Raw genomic sequence first — 16,813 nt, 5'->3', positions numbered from 1 at the left:
ACACGAGTGGGCAGCCCCCACTTGAAAACAGTGGGCACTGCATGTGCCTACCCTGCAAGATGTGAATTCACTACTTTCAGGGCAGGAGTGGGAAGTCCCTGCTTGAAAAGAGCAAGCACCATGCACAACTGCCTTTCAATCTGAATTTGTAGCTTGAGGGGCAGGCGTGCACAGCTTTTGAAGCAAGGCCATGGACAACTGTTGGGGGCAAGGCTTCCCCCCTGCCTGCCAGCATTTGGGAGGAGCCCAGAGAATTGGGGGATCCCCACTTCCACCTGGTGACTGGCATCCCTAAAGGCACCCAACAGTAGCTTTTAAAATTCCAAAGTCAGCTGAGCAACTGTGTCAGGATTGCATTGTACTGTGGGGCATTGGATGGTGTGGTGAGTGGATATTCTTCAGAGTCCTGCGCAAGGTGGCTTACAGTCAGGGTTGCCAACCTACAGGTGTGGCCTAGAGATCTAGCACTATTTACAACTGATCTCCAGATTACAGAGATCAGTTCCCCTGGAGAAAATGACTGCTTTCGAGAGTGGACTCTGTGGCATTGTTCTCTGCTGATGTCCCTGTCCGTCCCCAAGCTCTTCTCCCAAAATCTCCAGGTATTTCCTCACCTAGAGTTGGCAACCCTACTTACAATTAAAAGCCACAGTATAAACATTAAATTTTAGATGTGGCTCCCTGTCTAAGGAACTGGAATTGGAAAAATGTAATTGTATTATGAGACATGGCTATATACAGTGGATCATATGGTTTGTCCTGGATGTTAGCTAGGTATGTGGAGATACCCATAGTTTTCCAATTCTTATTTTTATCTGAAGAAGTGAGCAGTAACTCACAAAAGCTCATACCCTGCCACAAATTTTGTTAGCCTTTAAGGTATTACTGGATTACTTGTTCTTTTCTTTTGTTTCCAATGTAATGCAACATGGAGCTTATATATCCTTTATGACCTTTTACAGAAATATAAAAAAACCCCCTGTTTTCTGGACTAGTCCAAACTCAGGTGGGTGATGAGGTGGAGGTTATTGAAGTCATGATGAAATCTCTCAAGTTTCTCATGGATCCAGATAATAAAAATATCACAAATGGCTTACAAATCCAAAAAGAATGTTGGGGGGGGGGCAGGATCTGTAAAAGTACTCCAAGATGCATATAAAAATGTTGCAGTGCTTTAGAGTAATATGGGTACCTATTACAGAAGTGTTAACTTGGTTGATGTAAGTACTACCTGAAAGAAAAGTATGAGGGAAACAGACCATACTAATTGGATACTAACAAGATCCTTCCTCTGTCTGCCATACTTTGGTCTTGATTCTCCTTCTTTCCATCCTGTGGTAGTTGGTGGTCTTCTACAACATTATATTAAAAGAGCTTTCTTTCTGTTGTATGTTTTATTTCCTGGAAAACTTTTCTGAAACCTTAAAAGCAAATTCATTTACTAACCTGTTCTTTCAACGGCCATGCATTGTGAACTCTTCATTCAGATGTTGGTCTTCATCCCATCATTGCCCTTTTACTTTCATTATTGATAAAGTAAATAAAATTGGCTGGTTTTGATAACTTGCATTCATTCATAGCACACATTTCTCTTTGTATGTGTTAAGTATAGCTAGCATTATCAAGACACTTCATTTGACAATATTTTAAAGTTAGCAGGTAGGTCTAAATGTCTGCCTGATTTGTGTTTACAATCAGCAGATTTATTACTAGCCTGGACTTTTAAATCTTTTTATCTTATCTGGCCTGCATAGAAGCTTAGTTCTTGCAGTGATTGACGCATTGGTCCTGAACATGCAGAGGAGCCTAAAACATAACAAGAAACTCTGGTGCATTTTAACAGCTGAAGTTTTGCACATCTAATAGTCTGAGGAGGAGCAAATTGGTCTGCAAGGTTCTAGTAAGACCCCCTTCTACCAATGCTAGGATTTTACTGGCTGGAGCAATACTGGGGGGGGGGGGGGGCGGCTTCATTTAAATCTGTAGTTTGTCATTCAAAGATGTCAGATTAATGCATCTGAAAGAGAAGTCAATAGCAAGTTTGAGAAGCAATTTCCATTAAATGCATGTTGGATGGAAAGCTTAAAAAAAGAGTTTAATACCAGAATACAAATTATTTCTCTTCCTATCTCTTTTCTTCCTCTCTTGCTTCATCCTGTTTTGCTTTCTTTAGTATTGCTGATGCCAGACTCCCACTGTTCATTTTATTAATCTTTCTGAACCTGGGGGGGAGGATATAGATAAGAAATTGCATTTAATGTAGTTTTCAAAGTACATTTTGAAACTTGGAATATAGTCTTTAATTTTATCAGATTGAAGTTGTGAAAGGAAGATCCTGAGGTCAAAAGGGAACTTTGTGCTTTTCAGAACATGTAGAAACTGAGACTATGAACTGCCCTGTTTAGCTTGGTATAATAAAATACGTGCTAATGGCCCATGGCATCCATTCCTATTTTATATATTCCTTTACTTGGAACTCCAACATCTTATTTTGTTCAGTGCTAGGTAGAGTCTATTATTTGGAATGGTAGTTATCCCTTAGTGTATACTTTGCAATATTAGAAAAGGGCTTTTACCCTGTTGTAACCCAGGGTTGCCATCTTCCTGGCGGGACCTGGAGATCTCCTGTTATTACAACTGATCTCAAGATGACACAGTTTAGTTTCCCTGGAGAAAATGGCTGCTTTGGAGGATGGACTCTCGTCATTGTACCCTGCTGACATTCCTTCCTTGTTCAAACCCCACCCTCCCTAGGCTGCACCCACAATCTCCAAATATTTCCCTACCCATAGCTGGCAACTCTACATAACCCTAGCATTGAAGTCAATAAAATGTGGTTTTTGTGTCAGAACACTCCTTCAACTACATTCAGTTCACTGAAACCTAGTAAAAGAGAACTTAACTGCCCATCTTTTAAAAAGATTATTGTGTCCTTAGATTACGTGTCCAATCATCTTCAAACGCTCCTAGACTGCAGTAATTATAATTATAAATGGTTTCTGATTTCTCTTCTCCAGGGTACTGAAATCCAAGGCAGCAGCTATTTGGACAACGAAGGTGTGTACAGCGAATCGGATCTCTTTCCCGATGAAGACAACATGACCCTAGCCCAGCAGGAGGTCCACCATGAGTCTGATATGGACAGTGCCATTGGGAGTGCCCACAGCTCCGAGGCTTCAGATGTGTGTAGGAGTGAGGAAAAGGATAGTGTACTGGGTGGCCTCTTCCTGCCTGGAGACAAGTGAGTAAAAGCTCCAAATTAGAGATGTTTTAGAGATTTCTTTTTTTCTGTTCTCCTCTTCAGATGCTAGACTGAATGGGCCATCACATGTGCCCAAAATGCAGTGCTGCAACTCAGAACAGCAACTCCATGTCTTAACTCCTTTTCTGCAGTGTTTAGTGTTGAAAACCTGTGATGTCATTGCAGCACCCATTTTCTCACATCTGTTCTATCTACATAATTGGGGGCTGTTAGGATTAGGATTTCCCAACTTGGAAGCCATGACATGCCATAGATTTCAGTTGCGGCACGTTGCAGTGGACTGGTGTGGGAGCTTGACATCACACTTTGTGTATGTATAAAGTGCCATCAGTCCACAGCTGACTTATGACAACCCCAGCAAACGGCTTTCCAGGCAAGTCAGAAGCAAAGGTGACTTGCGATTGCCTTCCTGTGCAGCATCTACTTTGGTGGTCTCCCTGCCAAACACTGACCCTGCTTAGCTTCTGTTATCTGGTGAGATCAGGCTATACAATGCCACCTCCCCCACCCACCCGCCCCCAGGCAGGCTTGACATGGGGCCTAATGGCAGCCGTAGTGAAGCTAAAACAGAGTTGCAAGCTGACCCATTCCTGCCCTGTTGTCTATGGAACAAATATCATCTTTATCTAGAGATGTGAAGCCTGGGGGGAAAGGGGGGGGAGTTTTCATCAAGGAAATTTTTCATTTTTTTTAATGGCAAAAATAAGAAAATTTGGGGACCACTGAAGAAAAATTCTTATAAAATATTGTAAAAAGAGTGAAATACTTCTTGAGGCAAATTTTTTTTCATATTTAAAAATATAGCATGAAAAAGCCGAGGCCTTTCTCAAGAGTTATCAAGTTCAACGTAATATCCAAATGCTGGTGATGTTACCTGTTGCAACTGTGTGAAAGTATGTGTCCAGTAATACACTTTCCTTTGTCTTATTAGAGAACTTGTTTTCTATTTTCAGCTTTAAGTTTTTGCCCTGCCTCTCAGATGGCAAAAATTAAGATGCATACGATATGGTAGCTGAAGGTGCTTCAGTCTGCAACTCCTATTAGTTATACTTACAGTTCTTCTTTTATAAATGTCTACATTTTCTATTTTTAAATTACATAAGTATGCCAAATAATTTTTATGTTAACTGTTATAAATGATGCACTTTATGTTGCTTAATCAGTAAAATAGGTTTAAATTTTATGGAAAAGTATTGCATAATTAAGGGCTTTTTTTGAGCCGGAATGCACCAGAATGCTGTTCTGGCTGGCACAGGCAGTGTTCCTGCTGCCTGCACTAGTGTTCCAGCTCAGCCCCAGGGATCCGGAAGCCCAGCCGCACCTGCATGGCCTCTTCCGGGCTCTCTGCTTGCCAGCCATGGTCGGAGGGCTGAGCCGCACTTTTGCGGCGTTTTCCCGGATCCCTGATGGCCGTCCGGGAGCAGAGGGCCAAGCCGCACTGCGTAGCATCCTCCCTGGGCCTGGCTAGCTGGGAGGCTTTCGGGGCCCAGCTGCAGCAGCGGGATTGTTCCTGGCTGGGGTTCCCCTGTGTGGAAGAGTCAGCATTGCACTTCAGGTTAAGTTTGCTCACTCCCATTCCCTTTATTTTCATTTCTTTTTCCTCTTTCTTTCTTTTCATTTCTTCCTCCTTTCTTTCCTCTTTCTCTTTTCATTTTCTTTCTTTCTTTAATTTCTTTCTCTTTCTTTCACTTTCTTTCTCTCTCTCTTTTGCTCTCTCACTCTTTCTCTCTCTCTTTCCGTCCTTTCTTCTCTCAAACATCTGACATTCATGTCTTACAGCTCTCAGATTTCTGATGCTTATTTTATGTGGCATTATATTAAGCAAAATTTCTCTCTCTCTCTCTCTCTCTCCCTTCCTTCCTTCTCTCAAACATGTGACATTCATGTCTTATAGCTCTCAGACATCTGATGTTTATTTTATGTGGCTCTTATATTAAGCAAAATTTCTTTCTCTTTCTCTCTCTCTCTTTTTTCTTCCTTCCTTCTCTCAAACATATGACATTCATGTCTTATAGCTCTCAGATGTCTGATGTTTATTTTATGTGGCTCTTATATTAAGCAAAAATTGTTTCTTTCTTTCTTTCTCTCTCTGTCTCTCTCTTTTTTCTTCCTTCCTTCCTTCCCTCAAACATATGACGTTCATGTTTTACAGCTCTCAGACATTTGATGTTTATTTTATGTGGCTCTTATATTAAGCAAAGCAGCCCCATGGCGCAGAGTGGTAAAGCTGTAGTACTGCAGTCAAAAACCCTCTTCTCAGGACCTGAGTTCAATTCCGGCGGAAGCTGGTTCAGGTAGCCGGCTCCGGGTTGACTCAGCCTGCTATCCTTCCGAGGTCGGTAAAAGGAATACTCAGCTTGCTGGGGGGAAAGTGTAATGACTGGAAAAGGCAATGGCAAACCACCCCGTAAAAAGATCTGCCGTGAAAACGTTATGAAAGCAGCATCACCCCAGAGTCGAAAACAACTAGTGCTTGCATAGGGGACCTTTCCTTTCCTATATTAAGCAAATTTGGCCATCCCTGTGCTAAGGGTTCTTTTGGGTCACAGCCAGTGTTCCCTCTAAGCTGAGTTAGTGTGAGCTAGCTCACTGATTTTTAGCCTCCAACTCACAGATTTTTTTATTAACTCAGGAAGGATGACCCCAGAGCACAATAGTTTATATAATAGCTCACAACTTTAATGCCAGTAGCTCACAACTTTAATGCCAGTAACTCACAAAGTAGAATTTTTGCTCATAAGACTGCAGCTTAGAGGGAGCATTGGTCACAGCCAGTGCCTCCCAAGTGATTGCTAAGAAGTCAGCCCAGATGCTGCATCTCCTTTTGATACAGCACGTGTGTGTATATGAATGCTGTCAAAAAAGAAATGTGTTCATAACTGAATTGCCAGGGTGCCAGCATCCACTTGCAAGTAAGGAACAGTACAATCCTAAACAGATCTATTCAGAATTGTGATTCAGTTGTGATTATTTCTAGGAAGATTAATGTCCAGTAGCACTTTAGAGACCAACAAGATTTTTGGGGTGTAAGCTTTGAGAATCAAAGCTGGGAGGTTTATACCTCAAAAATATTGTTGGTCTCTAAGATGCCTATGCCTAGCTGTTCTCCTGCAGAACGATACAGCTACCCTCTGAAACTATCCTAAGATGTGAATTATAGACACAATGAGAATATGGAGAAATTATCTCAGTGGATTGCACTGAAATCTCCTGGAATAACTTGTTAACTTTTGGGAGGACTGTGTAGATGTGTATGTTTATATGGCACAGTTCTAGAGGAACATGGAAATACTGAAGAATTCTGTTTCCTAAGAATCTCCCATTTTCATTAAAAAAGCAGTTTTCTAGCCCTTATGCCTGTAAAGCTATGATGTTAATAGCCCAGACTATCCTGATCTCATAAACTACAAAGGGTTGTGGCTCAGTGGTAGAGCATCCTCTTGGTATGCAGAAAGACCTAGGTTCAATAGCTAAATAAAAAGGTAGTCCCCTATGCAAGCACCAGTCGTTTCCAACTCTGGGGTGATGTTGCTTTCACAATGTTTTCACGGCAGACTTTTTACAGGGTGGTTTGCCATTGCCTTCCCCAGTCATCTACACTTTCCCCCCAGCAAGCTGGTTACTAATTTTACTGACCTCAGAAGGATGGAAGGCTGAGTCAACCTTGAGCCAGCTACCTGAACACAGCTTCTGCCGGGATCAAACTCAGATCATGAGCAGAGCTTAGGACTGCAGTATTGCAGCTTTACCACTCTGCGCCATGGGGCTCTTCAAAAACAAAATAATACCTTCTTAAAATTAGGTGTGTATTAAATGCCTAATTCTTGCTACCTAACTGTCCTGAACATCTCTTTATGTAATCACTATATCCAAGCAAATAGCATCCTTCTTTTCTTCCTATTCCAGTGGTGGAAAAATAATGATAACTCAGTCGCCTGCTGCATATTTAAATTCTTAAATGGAACTTTTGTTAAAGCTGCCAGATGTGTATTAGATCAGCTTTAGCACCACCACATTGTCAACCACAAGAATTAAAATCTCCATGGTGTTAAATATGTGTATGTAAAGTGCCCTCAAGTTGTTGCTGACTTACGGTGACCCGAGAAAGGGGCTTCCAAGGCAGGTGAGAAGCAGAGGTCATTTGCCATTGCCTTCTTCTGCAGAGTTTTCCTTGGTGGTCTCCCTTCAAGGTCCAACCCTGCTTAGCTTCTGATATCTGATATTGGACCATACAATGTCACCTTCCCTCCATGGTGTTAAATACCATCATGTTATAATCTTGTAATTATCTGTCAATATTGCAGAGGGGGTTAATTTCCTTTCCGTGTCTCAGTAGTCTCCCCTAGAGCTTTATCCTATTTTGCCCAAAGATTAGGTAACTCTGTTCACTGTATCAAGGTATCCATTCATCTGCCTATTTTAATAACATTTCCACCCTAATAAAGTACGGTATATATAAAAATAACTCAGTAAAAACACACATAACACAAAATGAGAAGAGAGCCAGGGCCACTTACTGGGGATGTACCAAACAAAACAAAAGGTCTTCACCCACTGGCAGAAGACAACAATAAAGGGAGGCAGATGAATCCTGCTGGTGAGGGAGTGCCAAAGTTTTGGTGCCACAACTGAGAATGCCTTTTGCCAGCCATCTAGCCTCAGATGGCGGAAGCACCTGAATCAGGGCCTCCAAAGACAATCAGAGTGGTAAGGTAGGTTTATATGGGAGAAAGTGATCCTTAAGGTATGCTGGCTCCAAGCCATATAGTGCTTTTAAGGTCAATACCAGTACTTTGAATTGAGCCCAGAAGCAAACTGGAACAAGACTGGAGTGTTATGGTTGCTACAACCCACTCCAGTCAACATTCTAGCCACAGCATTACATGGCTGCTGCTCTTCCTCTCCTCCCCCCCCCCTCTCTCAAGACACATTCAATGTAACACTATTAGCAAATTTACAAGACAGACAAAGAGAGGGAGAGACAGAGATTCAGTCACTCCGGAGACTCGGTCACTCTAGAGCAGGGTTTTCCAAACTTGTTTCTCCTTCGTGGCCCATTAAAATTTGGGGGTGGAGCCAGGAGACTTTTGGGGTGGAGCTGGGAGACAGAAAATGTCATTTCTGATGGTGTCACTTCCAGGTCAAGGGCCAAGTGATGTCACTTTCGGGGCACACTGAACCAAACTCCACCTCTTCCTGTGATGTCACTTCCAGGGCACTCACTTCCCCAAACTTGCCTTTTCTTTTGAAGTAACTTTGTTTTCAGAAAAATCTCTCTGAAACTCATGCTGAGCCAAAATGGGGGCGGTCTGCAACTTTTTCATATATTCCCAGGCACCTCTAATGCTCATGTTCAATTACCTGCATCACCTATACACCCCTTCCTCAACAGCACTGGCCAGTGTATGCAGTTGGGAGTGCTGTTGCCATTGCCATCAGGAATGCCAGCACTGTGTACCACCCACAGTGAACCCTGGCACCTCAAAATATTCTGACACATTTAGTAGGCCCTTCCTTCAGCTGCTACTACTGGAACCCTGCCTCAAGCTGCAGCCAAGCTTGCTTGGTTTCAAGAAAATCTTTTGACAGCTATTTTTCATACTTTTCCTTGGCCGAAACACAGGGAAATTGCTGTGAAAGGTATCAGAGAATTGTACTGCAATTAATGAATTAATTTCGAGTTATATGAAGTTCATACAAGCTTTTCTGCAGCTATCCCAAAAAGGATATTTATGAGGGGCTTGCAGCTTTTTACTGACTGTGTTTCCCATACCTTTAAAAGCCACCTGTTCTGCAGATATTTAGCCAGTGAACTTCTTTCATCCTTTTTAATATCTACAGGAGGAGTTTAATTTTGGTGTCAGACAGCTGTTAAAAGCAGGACCAGTAAAATGGTGCCAAATTCATAGTACCATCACTTCCAGTGCTGGAGATATACAGCAGTAATCTCCAATAATCTCTTTCTGCCCCACAGCTCTCACTCACACACACAGAAATCTCATAGAAAGGCCAGTGGGTTACAGCTGGGGGTCCCAACCTTTCATTGGCAGAGCTCCTATGTCTGCAACAACAGTATAATGAACAGAAAAGATTCATCTAGTAAAAACAGAAGGGAAAGAAGGAAAGGAAAGGAAAGGAAAAGAAAAGAAAAGAAAAGAAAGACACGGAAAGAAAGAACATAAGAGAAGCCATGTTGGATCAGGTCAGTGGACTATCCAGTCCAAAATTCTCTCACACAATGTCCAAAAAGCACCAGAATGTCCACCAATGGGGCCAGGGCACTAAAAGCCTTCCCACTGTTGTCCCCCCCGCCCCCCCAGCACCGAGAATACAGACAGAGCATCACTTGCAGGGAAAGACAGAAAGAAAGACAAAGAAAAAAAAGCCTTACTCACCATCAGATGACCCCAGCCAGCAACAATTCTGCCCAGGGGTCGTTTGGTAAAAAAAAAATAGCTACTGGAATGCCCACTCCCCGCCCCTCCCAGCTGGAAAAAACATCCCCCCCCCCCTTCTTTGCCACCCAGGCCTCCCCCGGGAAATCTCTCCAAAAGAACATACTGCAAGGGACATGAAAGCTCATACCTTGAAGAACACTTCATGGGTCTAAAGTGCCAGTGGACTCCAGCTTTTCTGTCAAACACTGGGAGGGGAGAGGAAGAAAGAAGGAGAGGCAGCCCAACTCCTCTCTGCACAACACAGAGACGGGAGATGGCAGGAAGCAAAACGAAGTTCAGGCTTTGAAGCCTGTGTCAGTCTTCAAGCCCAGCTTCTCTCTGCACAATCCTCTCTGTTGGAGGATAGAAGGAAGGAAAATGGAGCTCAGGCTTTGCAACCTGTGTAAGTCTTCAAGCCTAGCTTTTCTCTGCACAACAGAGAGATGGGGGGAGAAAGGAAGCAGAGCAGAGCTCATACTTTGCTGGGGGCAGAGCTAGCTTTGGCTTTTCATACGACCTGGTATTGAGGCTTCCATGGCCTGGTGCTGGCTCATGACCCTGCGAATGGGAAATGCTGCTCTAGAGGAATGATAATCAGATATGGACAAGGAGCATGGTGGGAGGTGTTGTGGTGTCTTGTTTGGGCCAAGGAGTTAAGCTAGCAATTTAAATCTCTGCCCTACTTGACTCTGGTTCTTCAACGTGGTAGTGATGGAATCAACTTTTTAACCTTCAAGTAGCAGAAATCTGTTATAATTACTTCCTTGTAAATGATGCGATGCTTCTTTTCCCCAGGTCAGGTCTTCTCAACCCTTCTGCAGCATCTGACCTTTCTACCTATTCCACTGCTTCCTTGATTAGTAACGAAGAGCAGTTTGAGGATTATGGAGAAGGAGATGATGTGGACTTCACTCCCAGCAGCCCATGCCCCGATGATGAAAGTAGAACAAATGCTTACTCAGATCTCGGCTCATCTGTTTCTTCCAGGTGAACATAAGAACATAAGAGAAGCCATGTTGGATCAGGCCAACGGCCCATCAAGTCCAACACTCTGTGTCACACAGTGGCCAAAAATTTTATATACACACATACACTGTGGCTAATAGCCACTGATGGACCTGTGCTCCATATTTTTATCTAAACCCTTCTTGAAGGTGGCTATACTTGTGGCCGCCACCACCTCCTGTGGCAGTGAATTCCACATGTTAATCACCCTTTGGGTGAAGAAGTACTTCCTTTTATCCGTTTTAACCTGTCTGCTCAGCAATTTCATCGAATGCCCACGAGTTCTTGTATTGTGAGAAAGGGAGAAAAGTAGTGCATTATGTTATAACATTATTCCCTTTCTTTTTCTTGGAGCTTGGGAGGGAAATGCATATGAAGTTTACTGCGGTATCTTTTGGAATGGATTGATTTATCATCAGTATGAATCCATCTCTCTCTTTTTTGTATCACTTTTGGCAAAAGCTTTGCTGCCGATTTTCCTCAGCCATAAGATTTATTATGGAAATGAGGCACATCACGCTGTCCAACTGTCTACAGAAGCCCTCCCCCGGAAAAATTGGCACACAAAGTATTTCCTTTCTGTGTTAATTTTTTTTAAAAAAAATGTCATGCCTGTATACCAGAGATAGTGATAAATGTTGCTATAAGCACATTTCCAGGATAAAATTGTGGTACACATATTCCATTAAAACTAGAGGCGTTAAACAGTTCAATCCTGAACCGGAAGCCAGCATGGTGTAGTGGTCAAGAGTGGCAGATTCTAATATGGAGAACTGGGTTTGATTCCCCACTCTGCCACTACATGAAGCCTGCTGGGTGACCTTGGGCCAGTCACAGTACTCTCAGAACTCTTTCAGCCCCATCTACCTCACAAGGTGGCTATTTTGAGGAGAGGGAAAGGGAAGGCAATTGTAAGCTGTTTTGAGACTCCATAGAGTAAAGAAAAGAGAAGTATAAAAACAACTCTTCTTCTACATTCTAAGTGCACTGAAGTCACTGGACTTAGGATGGTGTAATTGTGCTCAGGACTGTGCTGTGTGTGAGGTACAACCTAATACAGACTACAGAAGACATTGTGTCCTCTTAAGATTCTCAGCCTTGACAGCATTTAACCTCTACAAAAGTTAAAACTGTGTCTTGGAATTATAGTTACTAATCAGGGACTGTTCTTCCTGCTTTCAACTTACATCTGCCTCTGACCATGTACAGTCACAGGGCCTTTTTTGTAACAGGAACTTCTTTGTATATTAGGCTACACCCCTCTGGTGTAGCCAGTCCTCCTGGAGCTTACAGTAGCCCCTGTACTAAGAGCCGTGTAAGCTTTGGAGGATTGGCTACATCAGGGGTGTGTGGCCTAATATGCAAAGGAGTTCCTGCTACAAAAAAAAGCCCTGTATAGACAGGGTGGTGATGGAGGAAAGCTGATATGGTATACCAGTTAGAAAGTGTGTAGACTGGACTGTCTCTGTTGGCCTCTCAGACACAGTCAAAAACAGGAAATGTATTCTTTGAAACCTGGCCTTCAAAAAGCACCACTCTCCTGATAGCCTTTCTGGAAATGTTGTAATAACTGTAGAGGATGACGCTCACTTTATTCAACAAAGGACATATGTATTAAAGCTGAATAAGATTCCCTAGCCTCTAAGCAACAAAAAGTCTGTCTTTATCTACTTGACTGATCCATGTATTCCCAGTAGTCGCTCTGCTTATGTTCTCTCCCAGGCATAATTCTAAATAAAAAAAATTAAATTTTACATGGAATATGCATGCCTCAGACACAGCGGACATACATGTTAATAGGGTAATCTCTTCCCTTTCTGCCAACAGTGCTGGTCAGACCCCAAGAAAAATGAGGCATATCTACAATAGTGAGTTGCTGGATGTCTATTGCACTCAGTGCTGCAAGAAAATCAACCTGCTTAATGACTTAGAAGCCAGACTGAAAAACCTGAAAGCAAACAGGTAAAAAAATGCTCACATGGTCAAATCCCTTTAAAAAGAGTCAGGGCAGCTATGCTACAGGCATCAGGAAAGCGGGAGGTCTGCAGCATCCTGATTTATTTTATTTGTTGGATTTATATCCTGCCCTTCCTGCAAGTGGGCTCAGGGTGGGTAGCAACAGAGGTTAATAGGTATTAAAAACCCAGTTAGCATATTATGCTCTTAAAAAAAATTAAAACAGTTAAAAGATGGCGAAGCATGGATAGCATTATAATATAGCCCCATTAACTGGAACAAACAGTAATAGGAGTCATGACTCATCATTACTAAAAGTAATAAAAGGCCAGGGGTAACTTCTGTTCTGGCTGCATCTAGATTAAAACCATTTTGGTTCTGTTAGTTTTCTAATAGGTCAACCACTTTGAATTAGTGTTAAGTATTACTGAAACCTCAACTTGGGTGCCTTTTTGAAGAGAGAGTAAAAGTTTCCTTTATTACAGTTAAAAAGGTGAATCAAAATGGTTCACAAAGTTTGCCAATGTTCCTTTTGCTGAAAACCAAGCCAGTTAAAATTCGACCAACTTAATTTTTAGTTAGTTAAACTAAGGTCAATCCAATTAAAATTGCAACCCTAAGTGTGTATATAGGCATTTTATATCACCCCCATTAATTCTGGACCCCCCCAAGAAAAACAACAACAGCAGCCTGCTTTTTGGGTTTTCATGAGGAGTTGGAGGCAAGAAAGTTACACTCCATGGGCAGAATTTCTTCCACCTATGGGAAAGATTCAGTGGATCCAAGCCAAAGCCTAGCCAGGTTTGTATGGGCAGAAATGGTCAATGGGAGACACTGTGAAAACCAGTGTCTAGAAACAGACCAGAAACAAAATTTTATATATTTATATATATATATAATGTATGGCTAAAACTAAACAAAATAAAAATTTACCATTTTAGATATATTTCTAATACATGTACATAAGAACATAAGAGAAGCCATGTTGGATCAGGCCAATGGCCCATCCAGTCCAACACTCTGTGTCACACAGTGGCAAAAAAATTTATATATACACACACTGTGGCTAATAGCCACTGATGGACCTGTGCTCCATATTTGACCATGATACAGGAATTTCCTGAACATACATTCTGCTGATAATTAGCCAATCCCTGTTTGCTGTGTACCATATATTTCTTTAAAGGAACTGGAAGGCAAAGAGAAATCTGGAATTTTTATCTTCACGGTGCGGAGTGTAAAACAAAACTCTTCATTTTCTTGCTGTCAGAAACCATTGCAAGTAGAGAAAATCTAAAATCTTCCAAAAGTTGTAGATAGCCTCCCCCTAGGGTTGTATGGTCATGTAAAAGAATCACTGTTTTATATCCTTTTATCCTCATTATTGTCTCTCTGCAGCTTTTGCTCCAGTTCCAACCACCTGTGACTGAGCCATTGCAAAGGCTTCCATGCCCCAATCACACTTACTCCCATGCCCCCATCATAGCTGCAGTTTCAGTGAACCCAGTCCCATTCATTTAAATGAACGAGTCTTATGATTAAGGCAAAGTTCAGTCTATCTTTGGCATTTCTGATTCCCTCTACCCCAAGACTGTGATCCAGGCTTCCTGAAACCTTTTGGTGGTTATGTAACAGGTATAAAACATTAAATAAATACCCAGTCTCTCAATGCCTTGCTGTTTTTTCACTTGCTGCACTGTTTATTTTGAGTTTTTACATTTTTGTTTTTGTTTGCTTTGTATTTGATTAGGTGTTACCAGACATTGAGAGAGCTAGAAACTGTGTGATCGCCAGCATTTCAATGTAGCTTCCTCAAGATATCCACACATTAGTCATAGTAAGAATAGTACTATTGGTAGTCACTGTGGTATAATACTTGGACTGGGGAGACCAGGGTTGAACACACACACAGCACTCTAGGAAACTCACTGAGTAACCTTGGGTCAGTCACAATCTCTCTACCCCTATCCTCAACCTTTTGGGTTGTTTTGGGGATAAAGTAGCGAAATGACTGCCATGTATGCCATGTGAACTCTTAGGAGGAAGAACAGAATAAAAATGTGGAAGATGATAGTTTGGGATTTTTGGGTGTGTGTGTGTGTGTAGGTTATAAGCATCAGAGTACAGATCTCCCATAAAGATTGACATTATCTTACTTTGGTAAAAAATGCTTTTTCATTTCCCAGTATTGCTTTTTTGCTAACTGCTGCAGCAGCAGCAATCACACTCTCTCTTTTTTAATCAATACAGGTTAACTGTTACTGCCACTTAGTGGGTTTTGAGGTTCTGTTGTATCACACAGCAGTAATACAGAAGAAACTGCAGATTGCATCACATCAATTTCTTTTTTTGTTTCTTTTTTTCTAGCCCAAACAGAAAAATATCTAGTACAGCTTTTGGAAGGTAAGAAACATTACTGCAGCATGTGAGACAGTGCATTCATACAATTGTCTGCCATTCAGAAATGTATTGAATACAAAAAGGAGGAGCTGAATGGGTTTTGAGTTTTATCTCAATGTTACTAGGAGGAAATCCATCTAACTGAGGGAATCTGTTGTTTCAGGACAGTTCCCACTGCACCTGAATCAAATCCAACAGACTTTCGTTATTGTTTGATCTACCTCTTGAGGAAAAAATTCCCATTTGCTACCTTTGTTGCCTCTTGTTCACAGCTAAGATAAGAGGTAACAAGCACTTCTGTCCTTGGACTTTGGGTCCTTTCTCATGAGCCATTGTTCTGTTGCCATCGCCACCCTTCTCTTCCAAACCAAAACCAGAACAGACTTTGGCTTTGCTGCTGTAGCTATCAACCTGCTCTTTGGGAAGTATTTTCCTCAAATGATGAGTGCAAAATCATGGCAAAGAAGATCATTGGTGGATCTTCATTAAAGAAGACTCCCAGTCTGAAGGAAGATGTTGGGAGTGCATGCCTTCATGATAGAGACATGTAGTAGTAGTAGTAGTACTTTATTCACGGTCATCCGACCAGCTTAATACAAACAAAAACAAAATCATAAAAACAAACCCATCACCTCTTACACAAAATTCCTCACGCCAACTATTGCACATATTGTTAAAACTCATAACCAAGATTTACATTCTCAATTTCCCTCCTTTCCAACTGAGCAACATAACAGAAACGGGCAATCTTAGATGAAACATCAGAATGAGTGTCAGACAGGATAGAGACATGAACAACAGCATGTCAGAGTATGGCTAAAGTCTCACCTATTCCACTCTTCCTTTTTGTATTATGTAGGGAAATGCTCTAGCATTTATGGAAATTCACAGTTGTGCACAAGCTTCCTTGTTTGTGAAAGAGTGGAGCGGGGAAGAGGCATACATGCTTTCAATTGGTGATCAGCATGGCTTTGTTAAACCATAAAACAAGGGTCTCGAATGGAGTCCTCAAAGTCCCATGGCACCACAGTAACTTTCCTGCCACCCAGAAAGTGTTTTTATCAAGTGGGTGGGACCAGGTGGGACTTTCACCCAACAAAGCTTCTTGATTGGGGGTCCGTGCCTTAAAATGTAGTACTAAAGAGCAGGAAAATTAATGTCTAGTTTAATGCAGCAAATTGTAATATTTGCATTTGTGATTTAGTTTTACATATAGCTTTTCTGTGTGGGAAGCGCTTCTCCCCCAAATTCATACAGGAAGCAACCTTTCATTCATATGGAAAGTCTTTGGAGAGGGATTTTGAATGCAGAAAGTCTCAGGTTCAGTACCTGAAACCTCAAGTTTAAAGAATTAGGTGGTAGGTCACGCAAAAGACCTCCACCTGAGAGCCTGAAGAGCTGCTGCCAGTCAGAGTAGACAATTCTGTGCGTTCCTTACCCACAGGCTTTTCAAAAGGGTCAACTAGCTTTCTTCTTTTCTTCCTGACAGACAGCTCTTCCACAACAGTAACTTCAGCAGCAGCAATGGCAGTACAGAGGACTTGTTCCGAGACAGCATAGATTCATGTGATAATGATATCACAGAAAAGGTGAGGCCTGGCTGTTGTGCATCACAATGAAGAAAAGCTCTGGGGATTTGCTGATACACCTAAGATATTTCTGTGCCTATTTGCGGGGATGAGGCCATCTCCAGTGTAAACTGAGTGTGGCTTGGACAGAACCTGCTCAGTGAGCAATTTTAAGTTTGCAGTTA

The 16,813-nt window shown here is 41.9% G+C and overlaps 1 protein-coding gene across 2 annotated transcripts in view; it reads left to right on the top strand.

Moving 5' to 3' along the window:
• RAB11FIP4 (RAB11 family interacting protein 4) overlaps positions 1-16,813 on the top strand; it is a 296,785-nt gene that overhangs the window by 265,032 nt on the left and 14,940 nt on the right. For both annotated transcript variants that reach the window (XM_060252683.1, XM_060252684.1), the window contains 5 exons: positions 3,018-3,241; positions 10,495-10,686; positions 12,532-12,666; positions 15,028-15,063; positions 16,550-16,649. In XM_060252683.1, the coding sequence (XP_060108666.1) occupies positions 3,018-3,241; positions 10,495-10,686; positions 12,532-12,666; positions 15,028-15,063; positions 16,550-16,649 (687 nt within the window). The remainder of the gene's footprint in view (positions 1-3,017; positions 3,242-10,494; positions 10,687-12,531; positions 12,667-15,027; positions 15,064-16,549; positions 16,650-16,813) is intronic.

This window comes from Heteronotia binoei, chromosome 13 (assembly GCF_032191835.1).
Source record: "Heteronotia binoei isolate CCM8104 ecotype False Entrance Well chromosome 13, APGP_CSIRO_Hbin_v1, whole genome shotgun sequence".
NCBI classification, from domain to species: Eukaryota; Metazoa; Chordata; class Lepidosauria; order Squamata; family Gekkonidae; genus Heteronotia; species Heteronotia binoei.
This window is presented reverse-complemented; position numbering and strand designations above follow the sequence as displayed.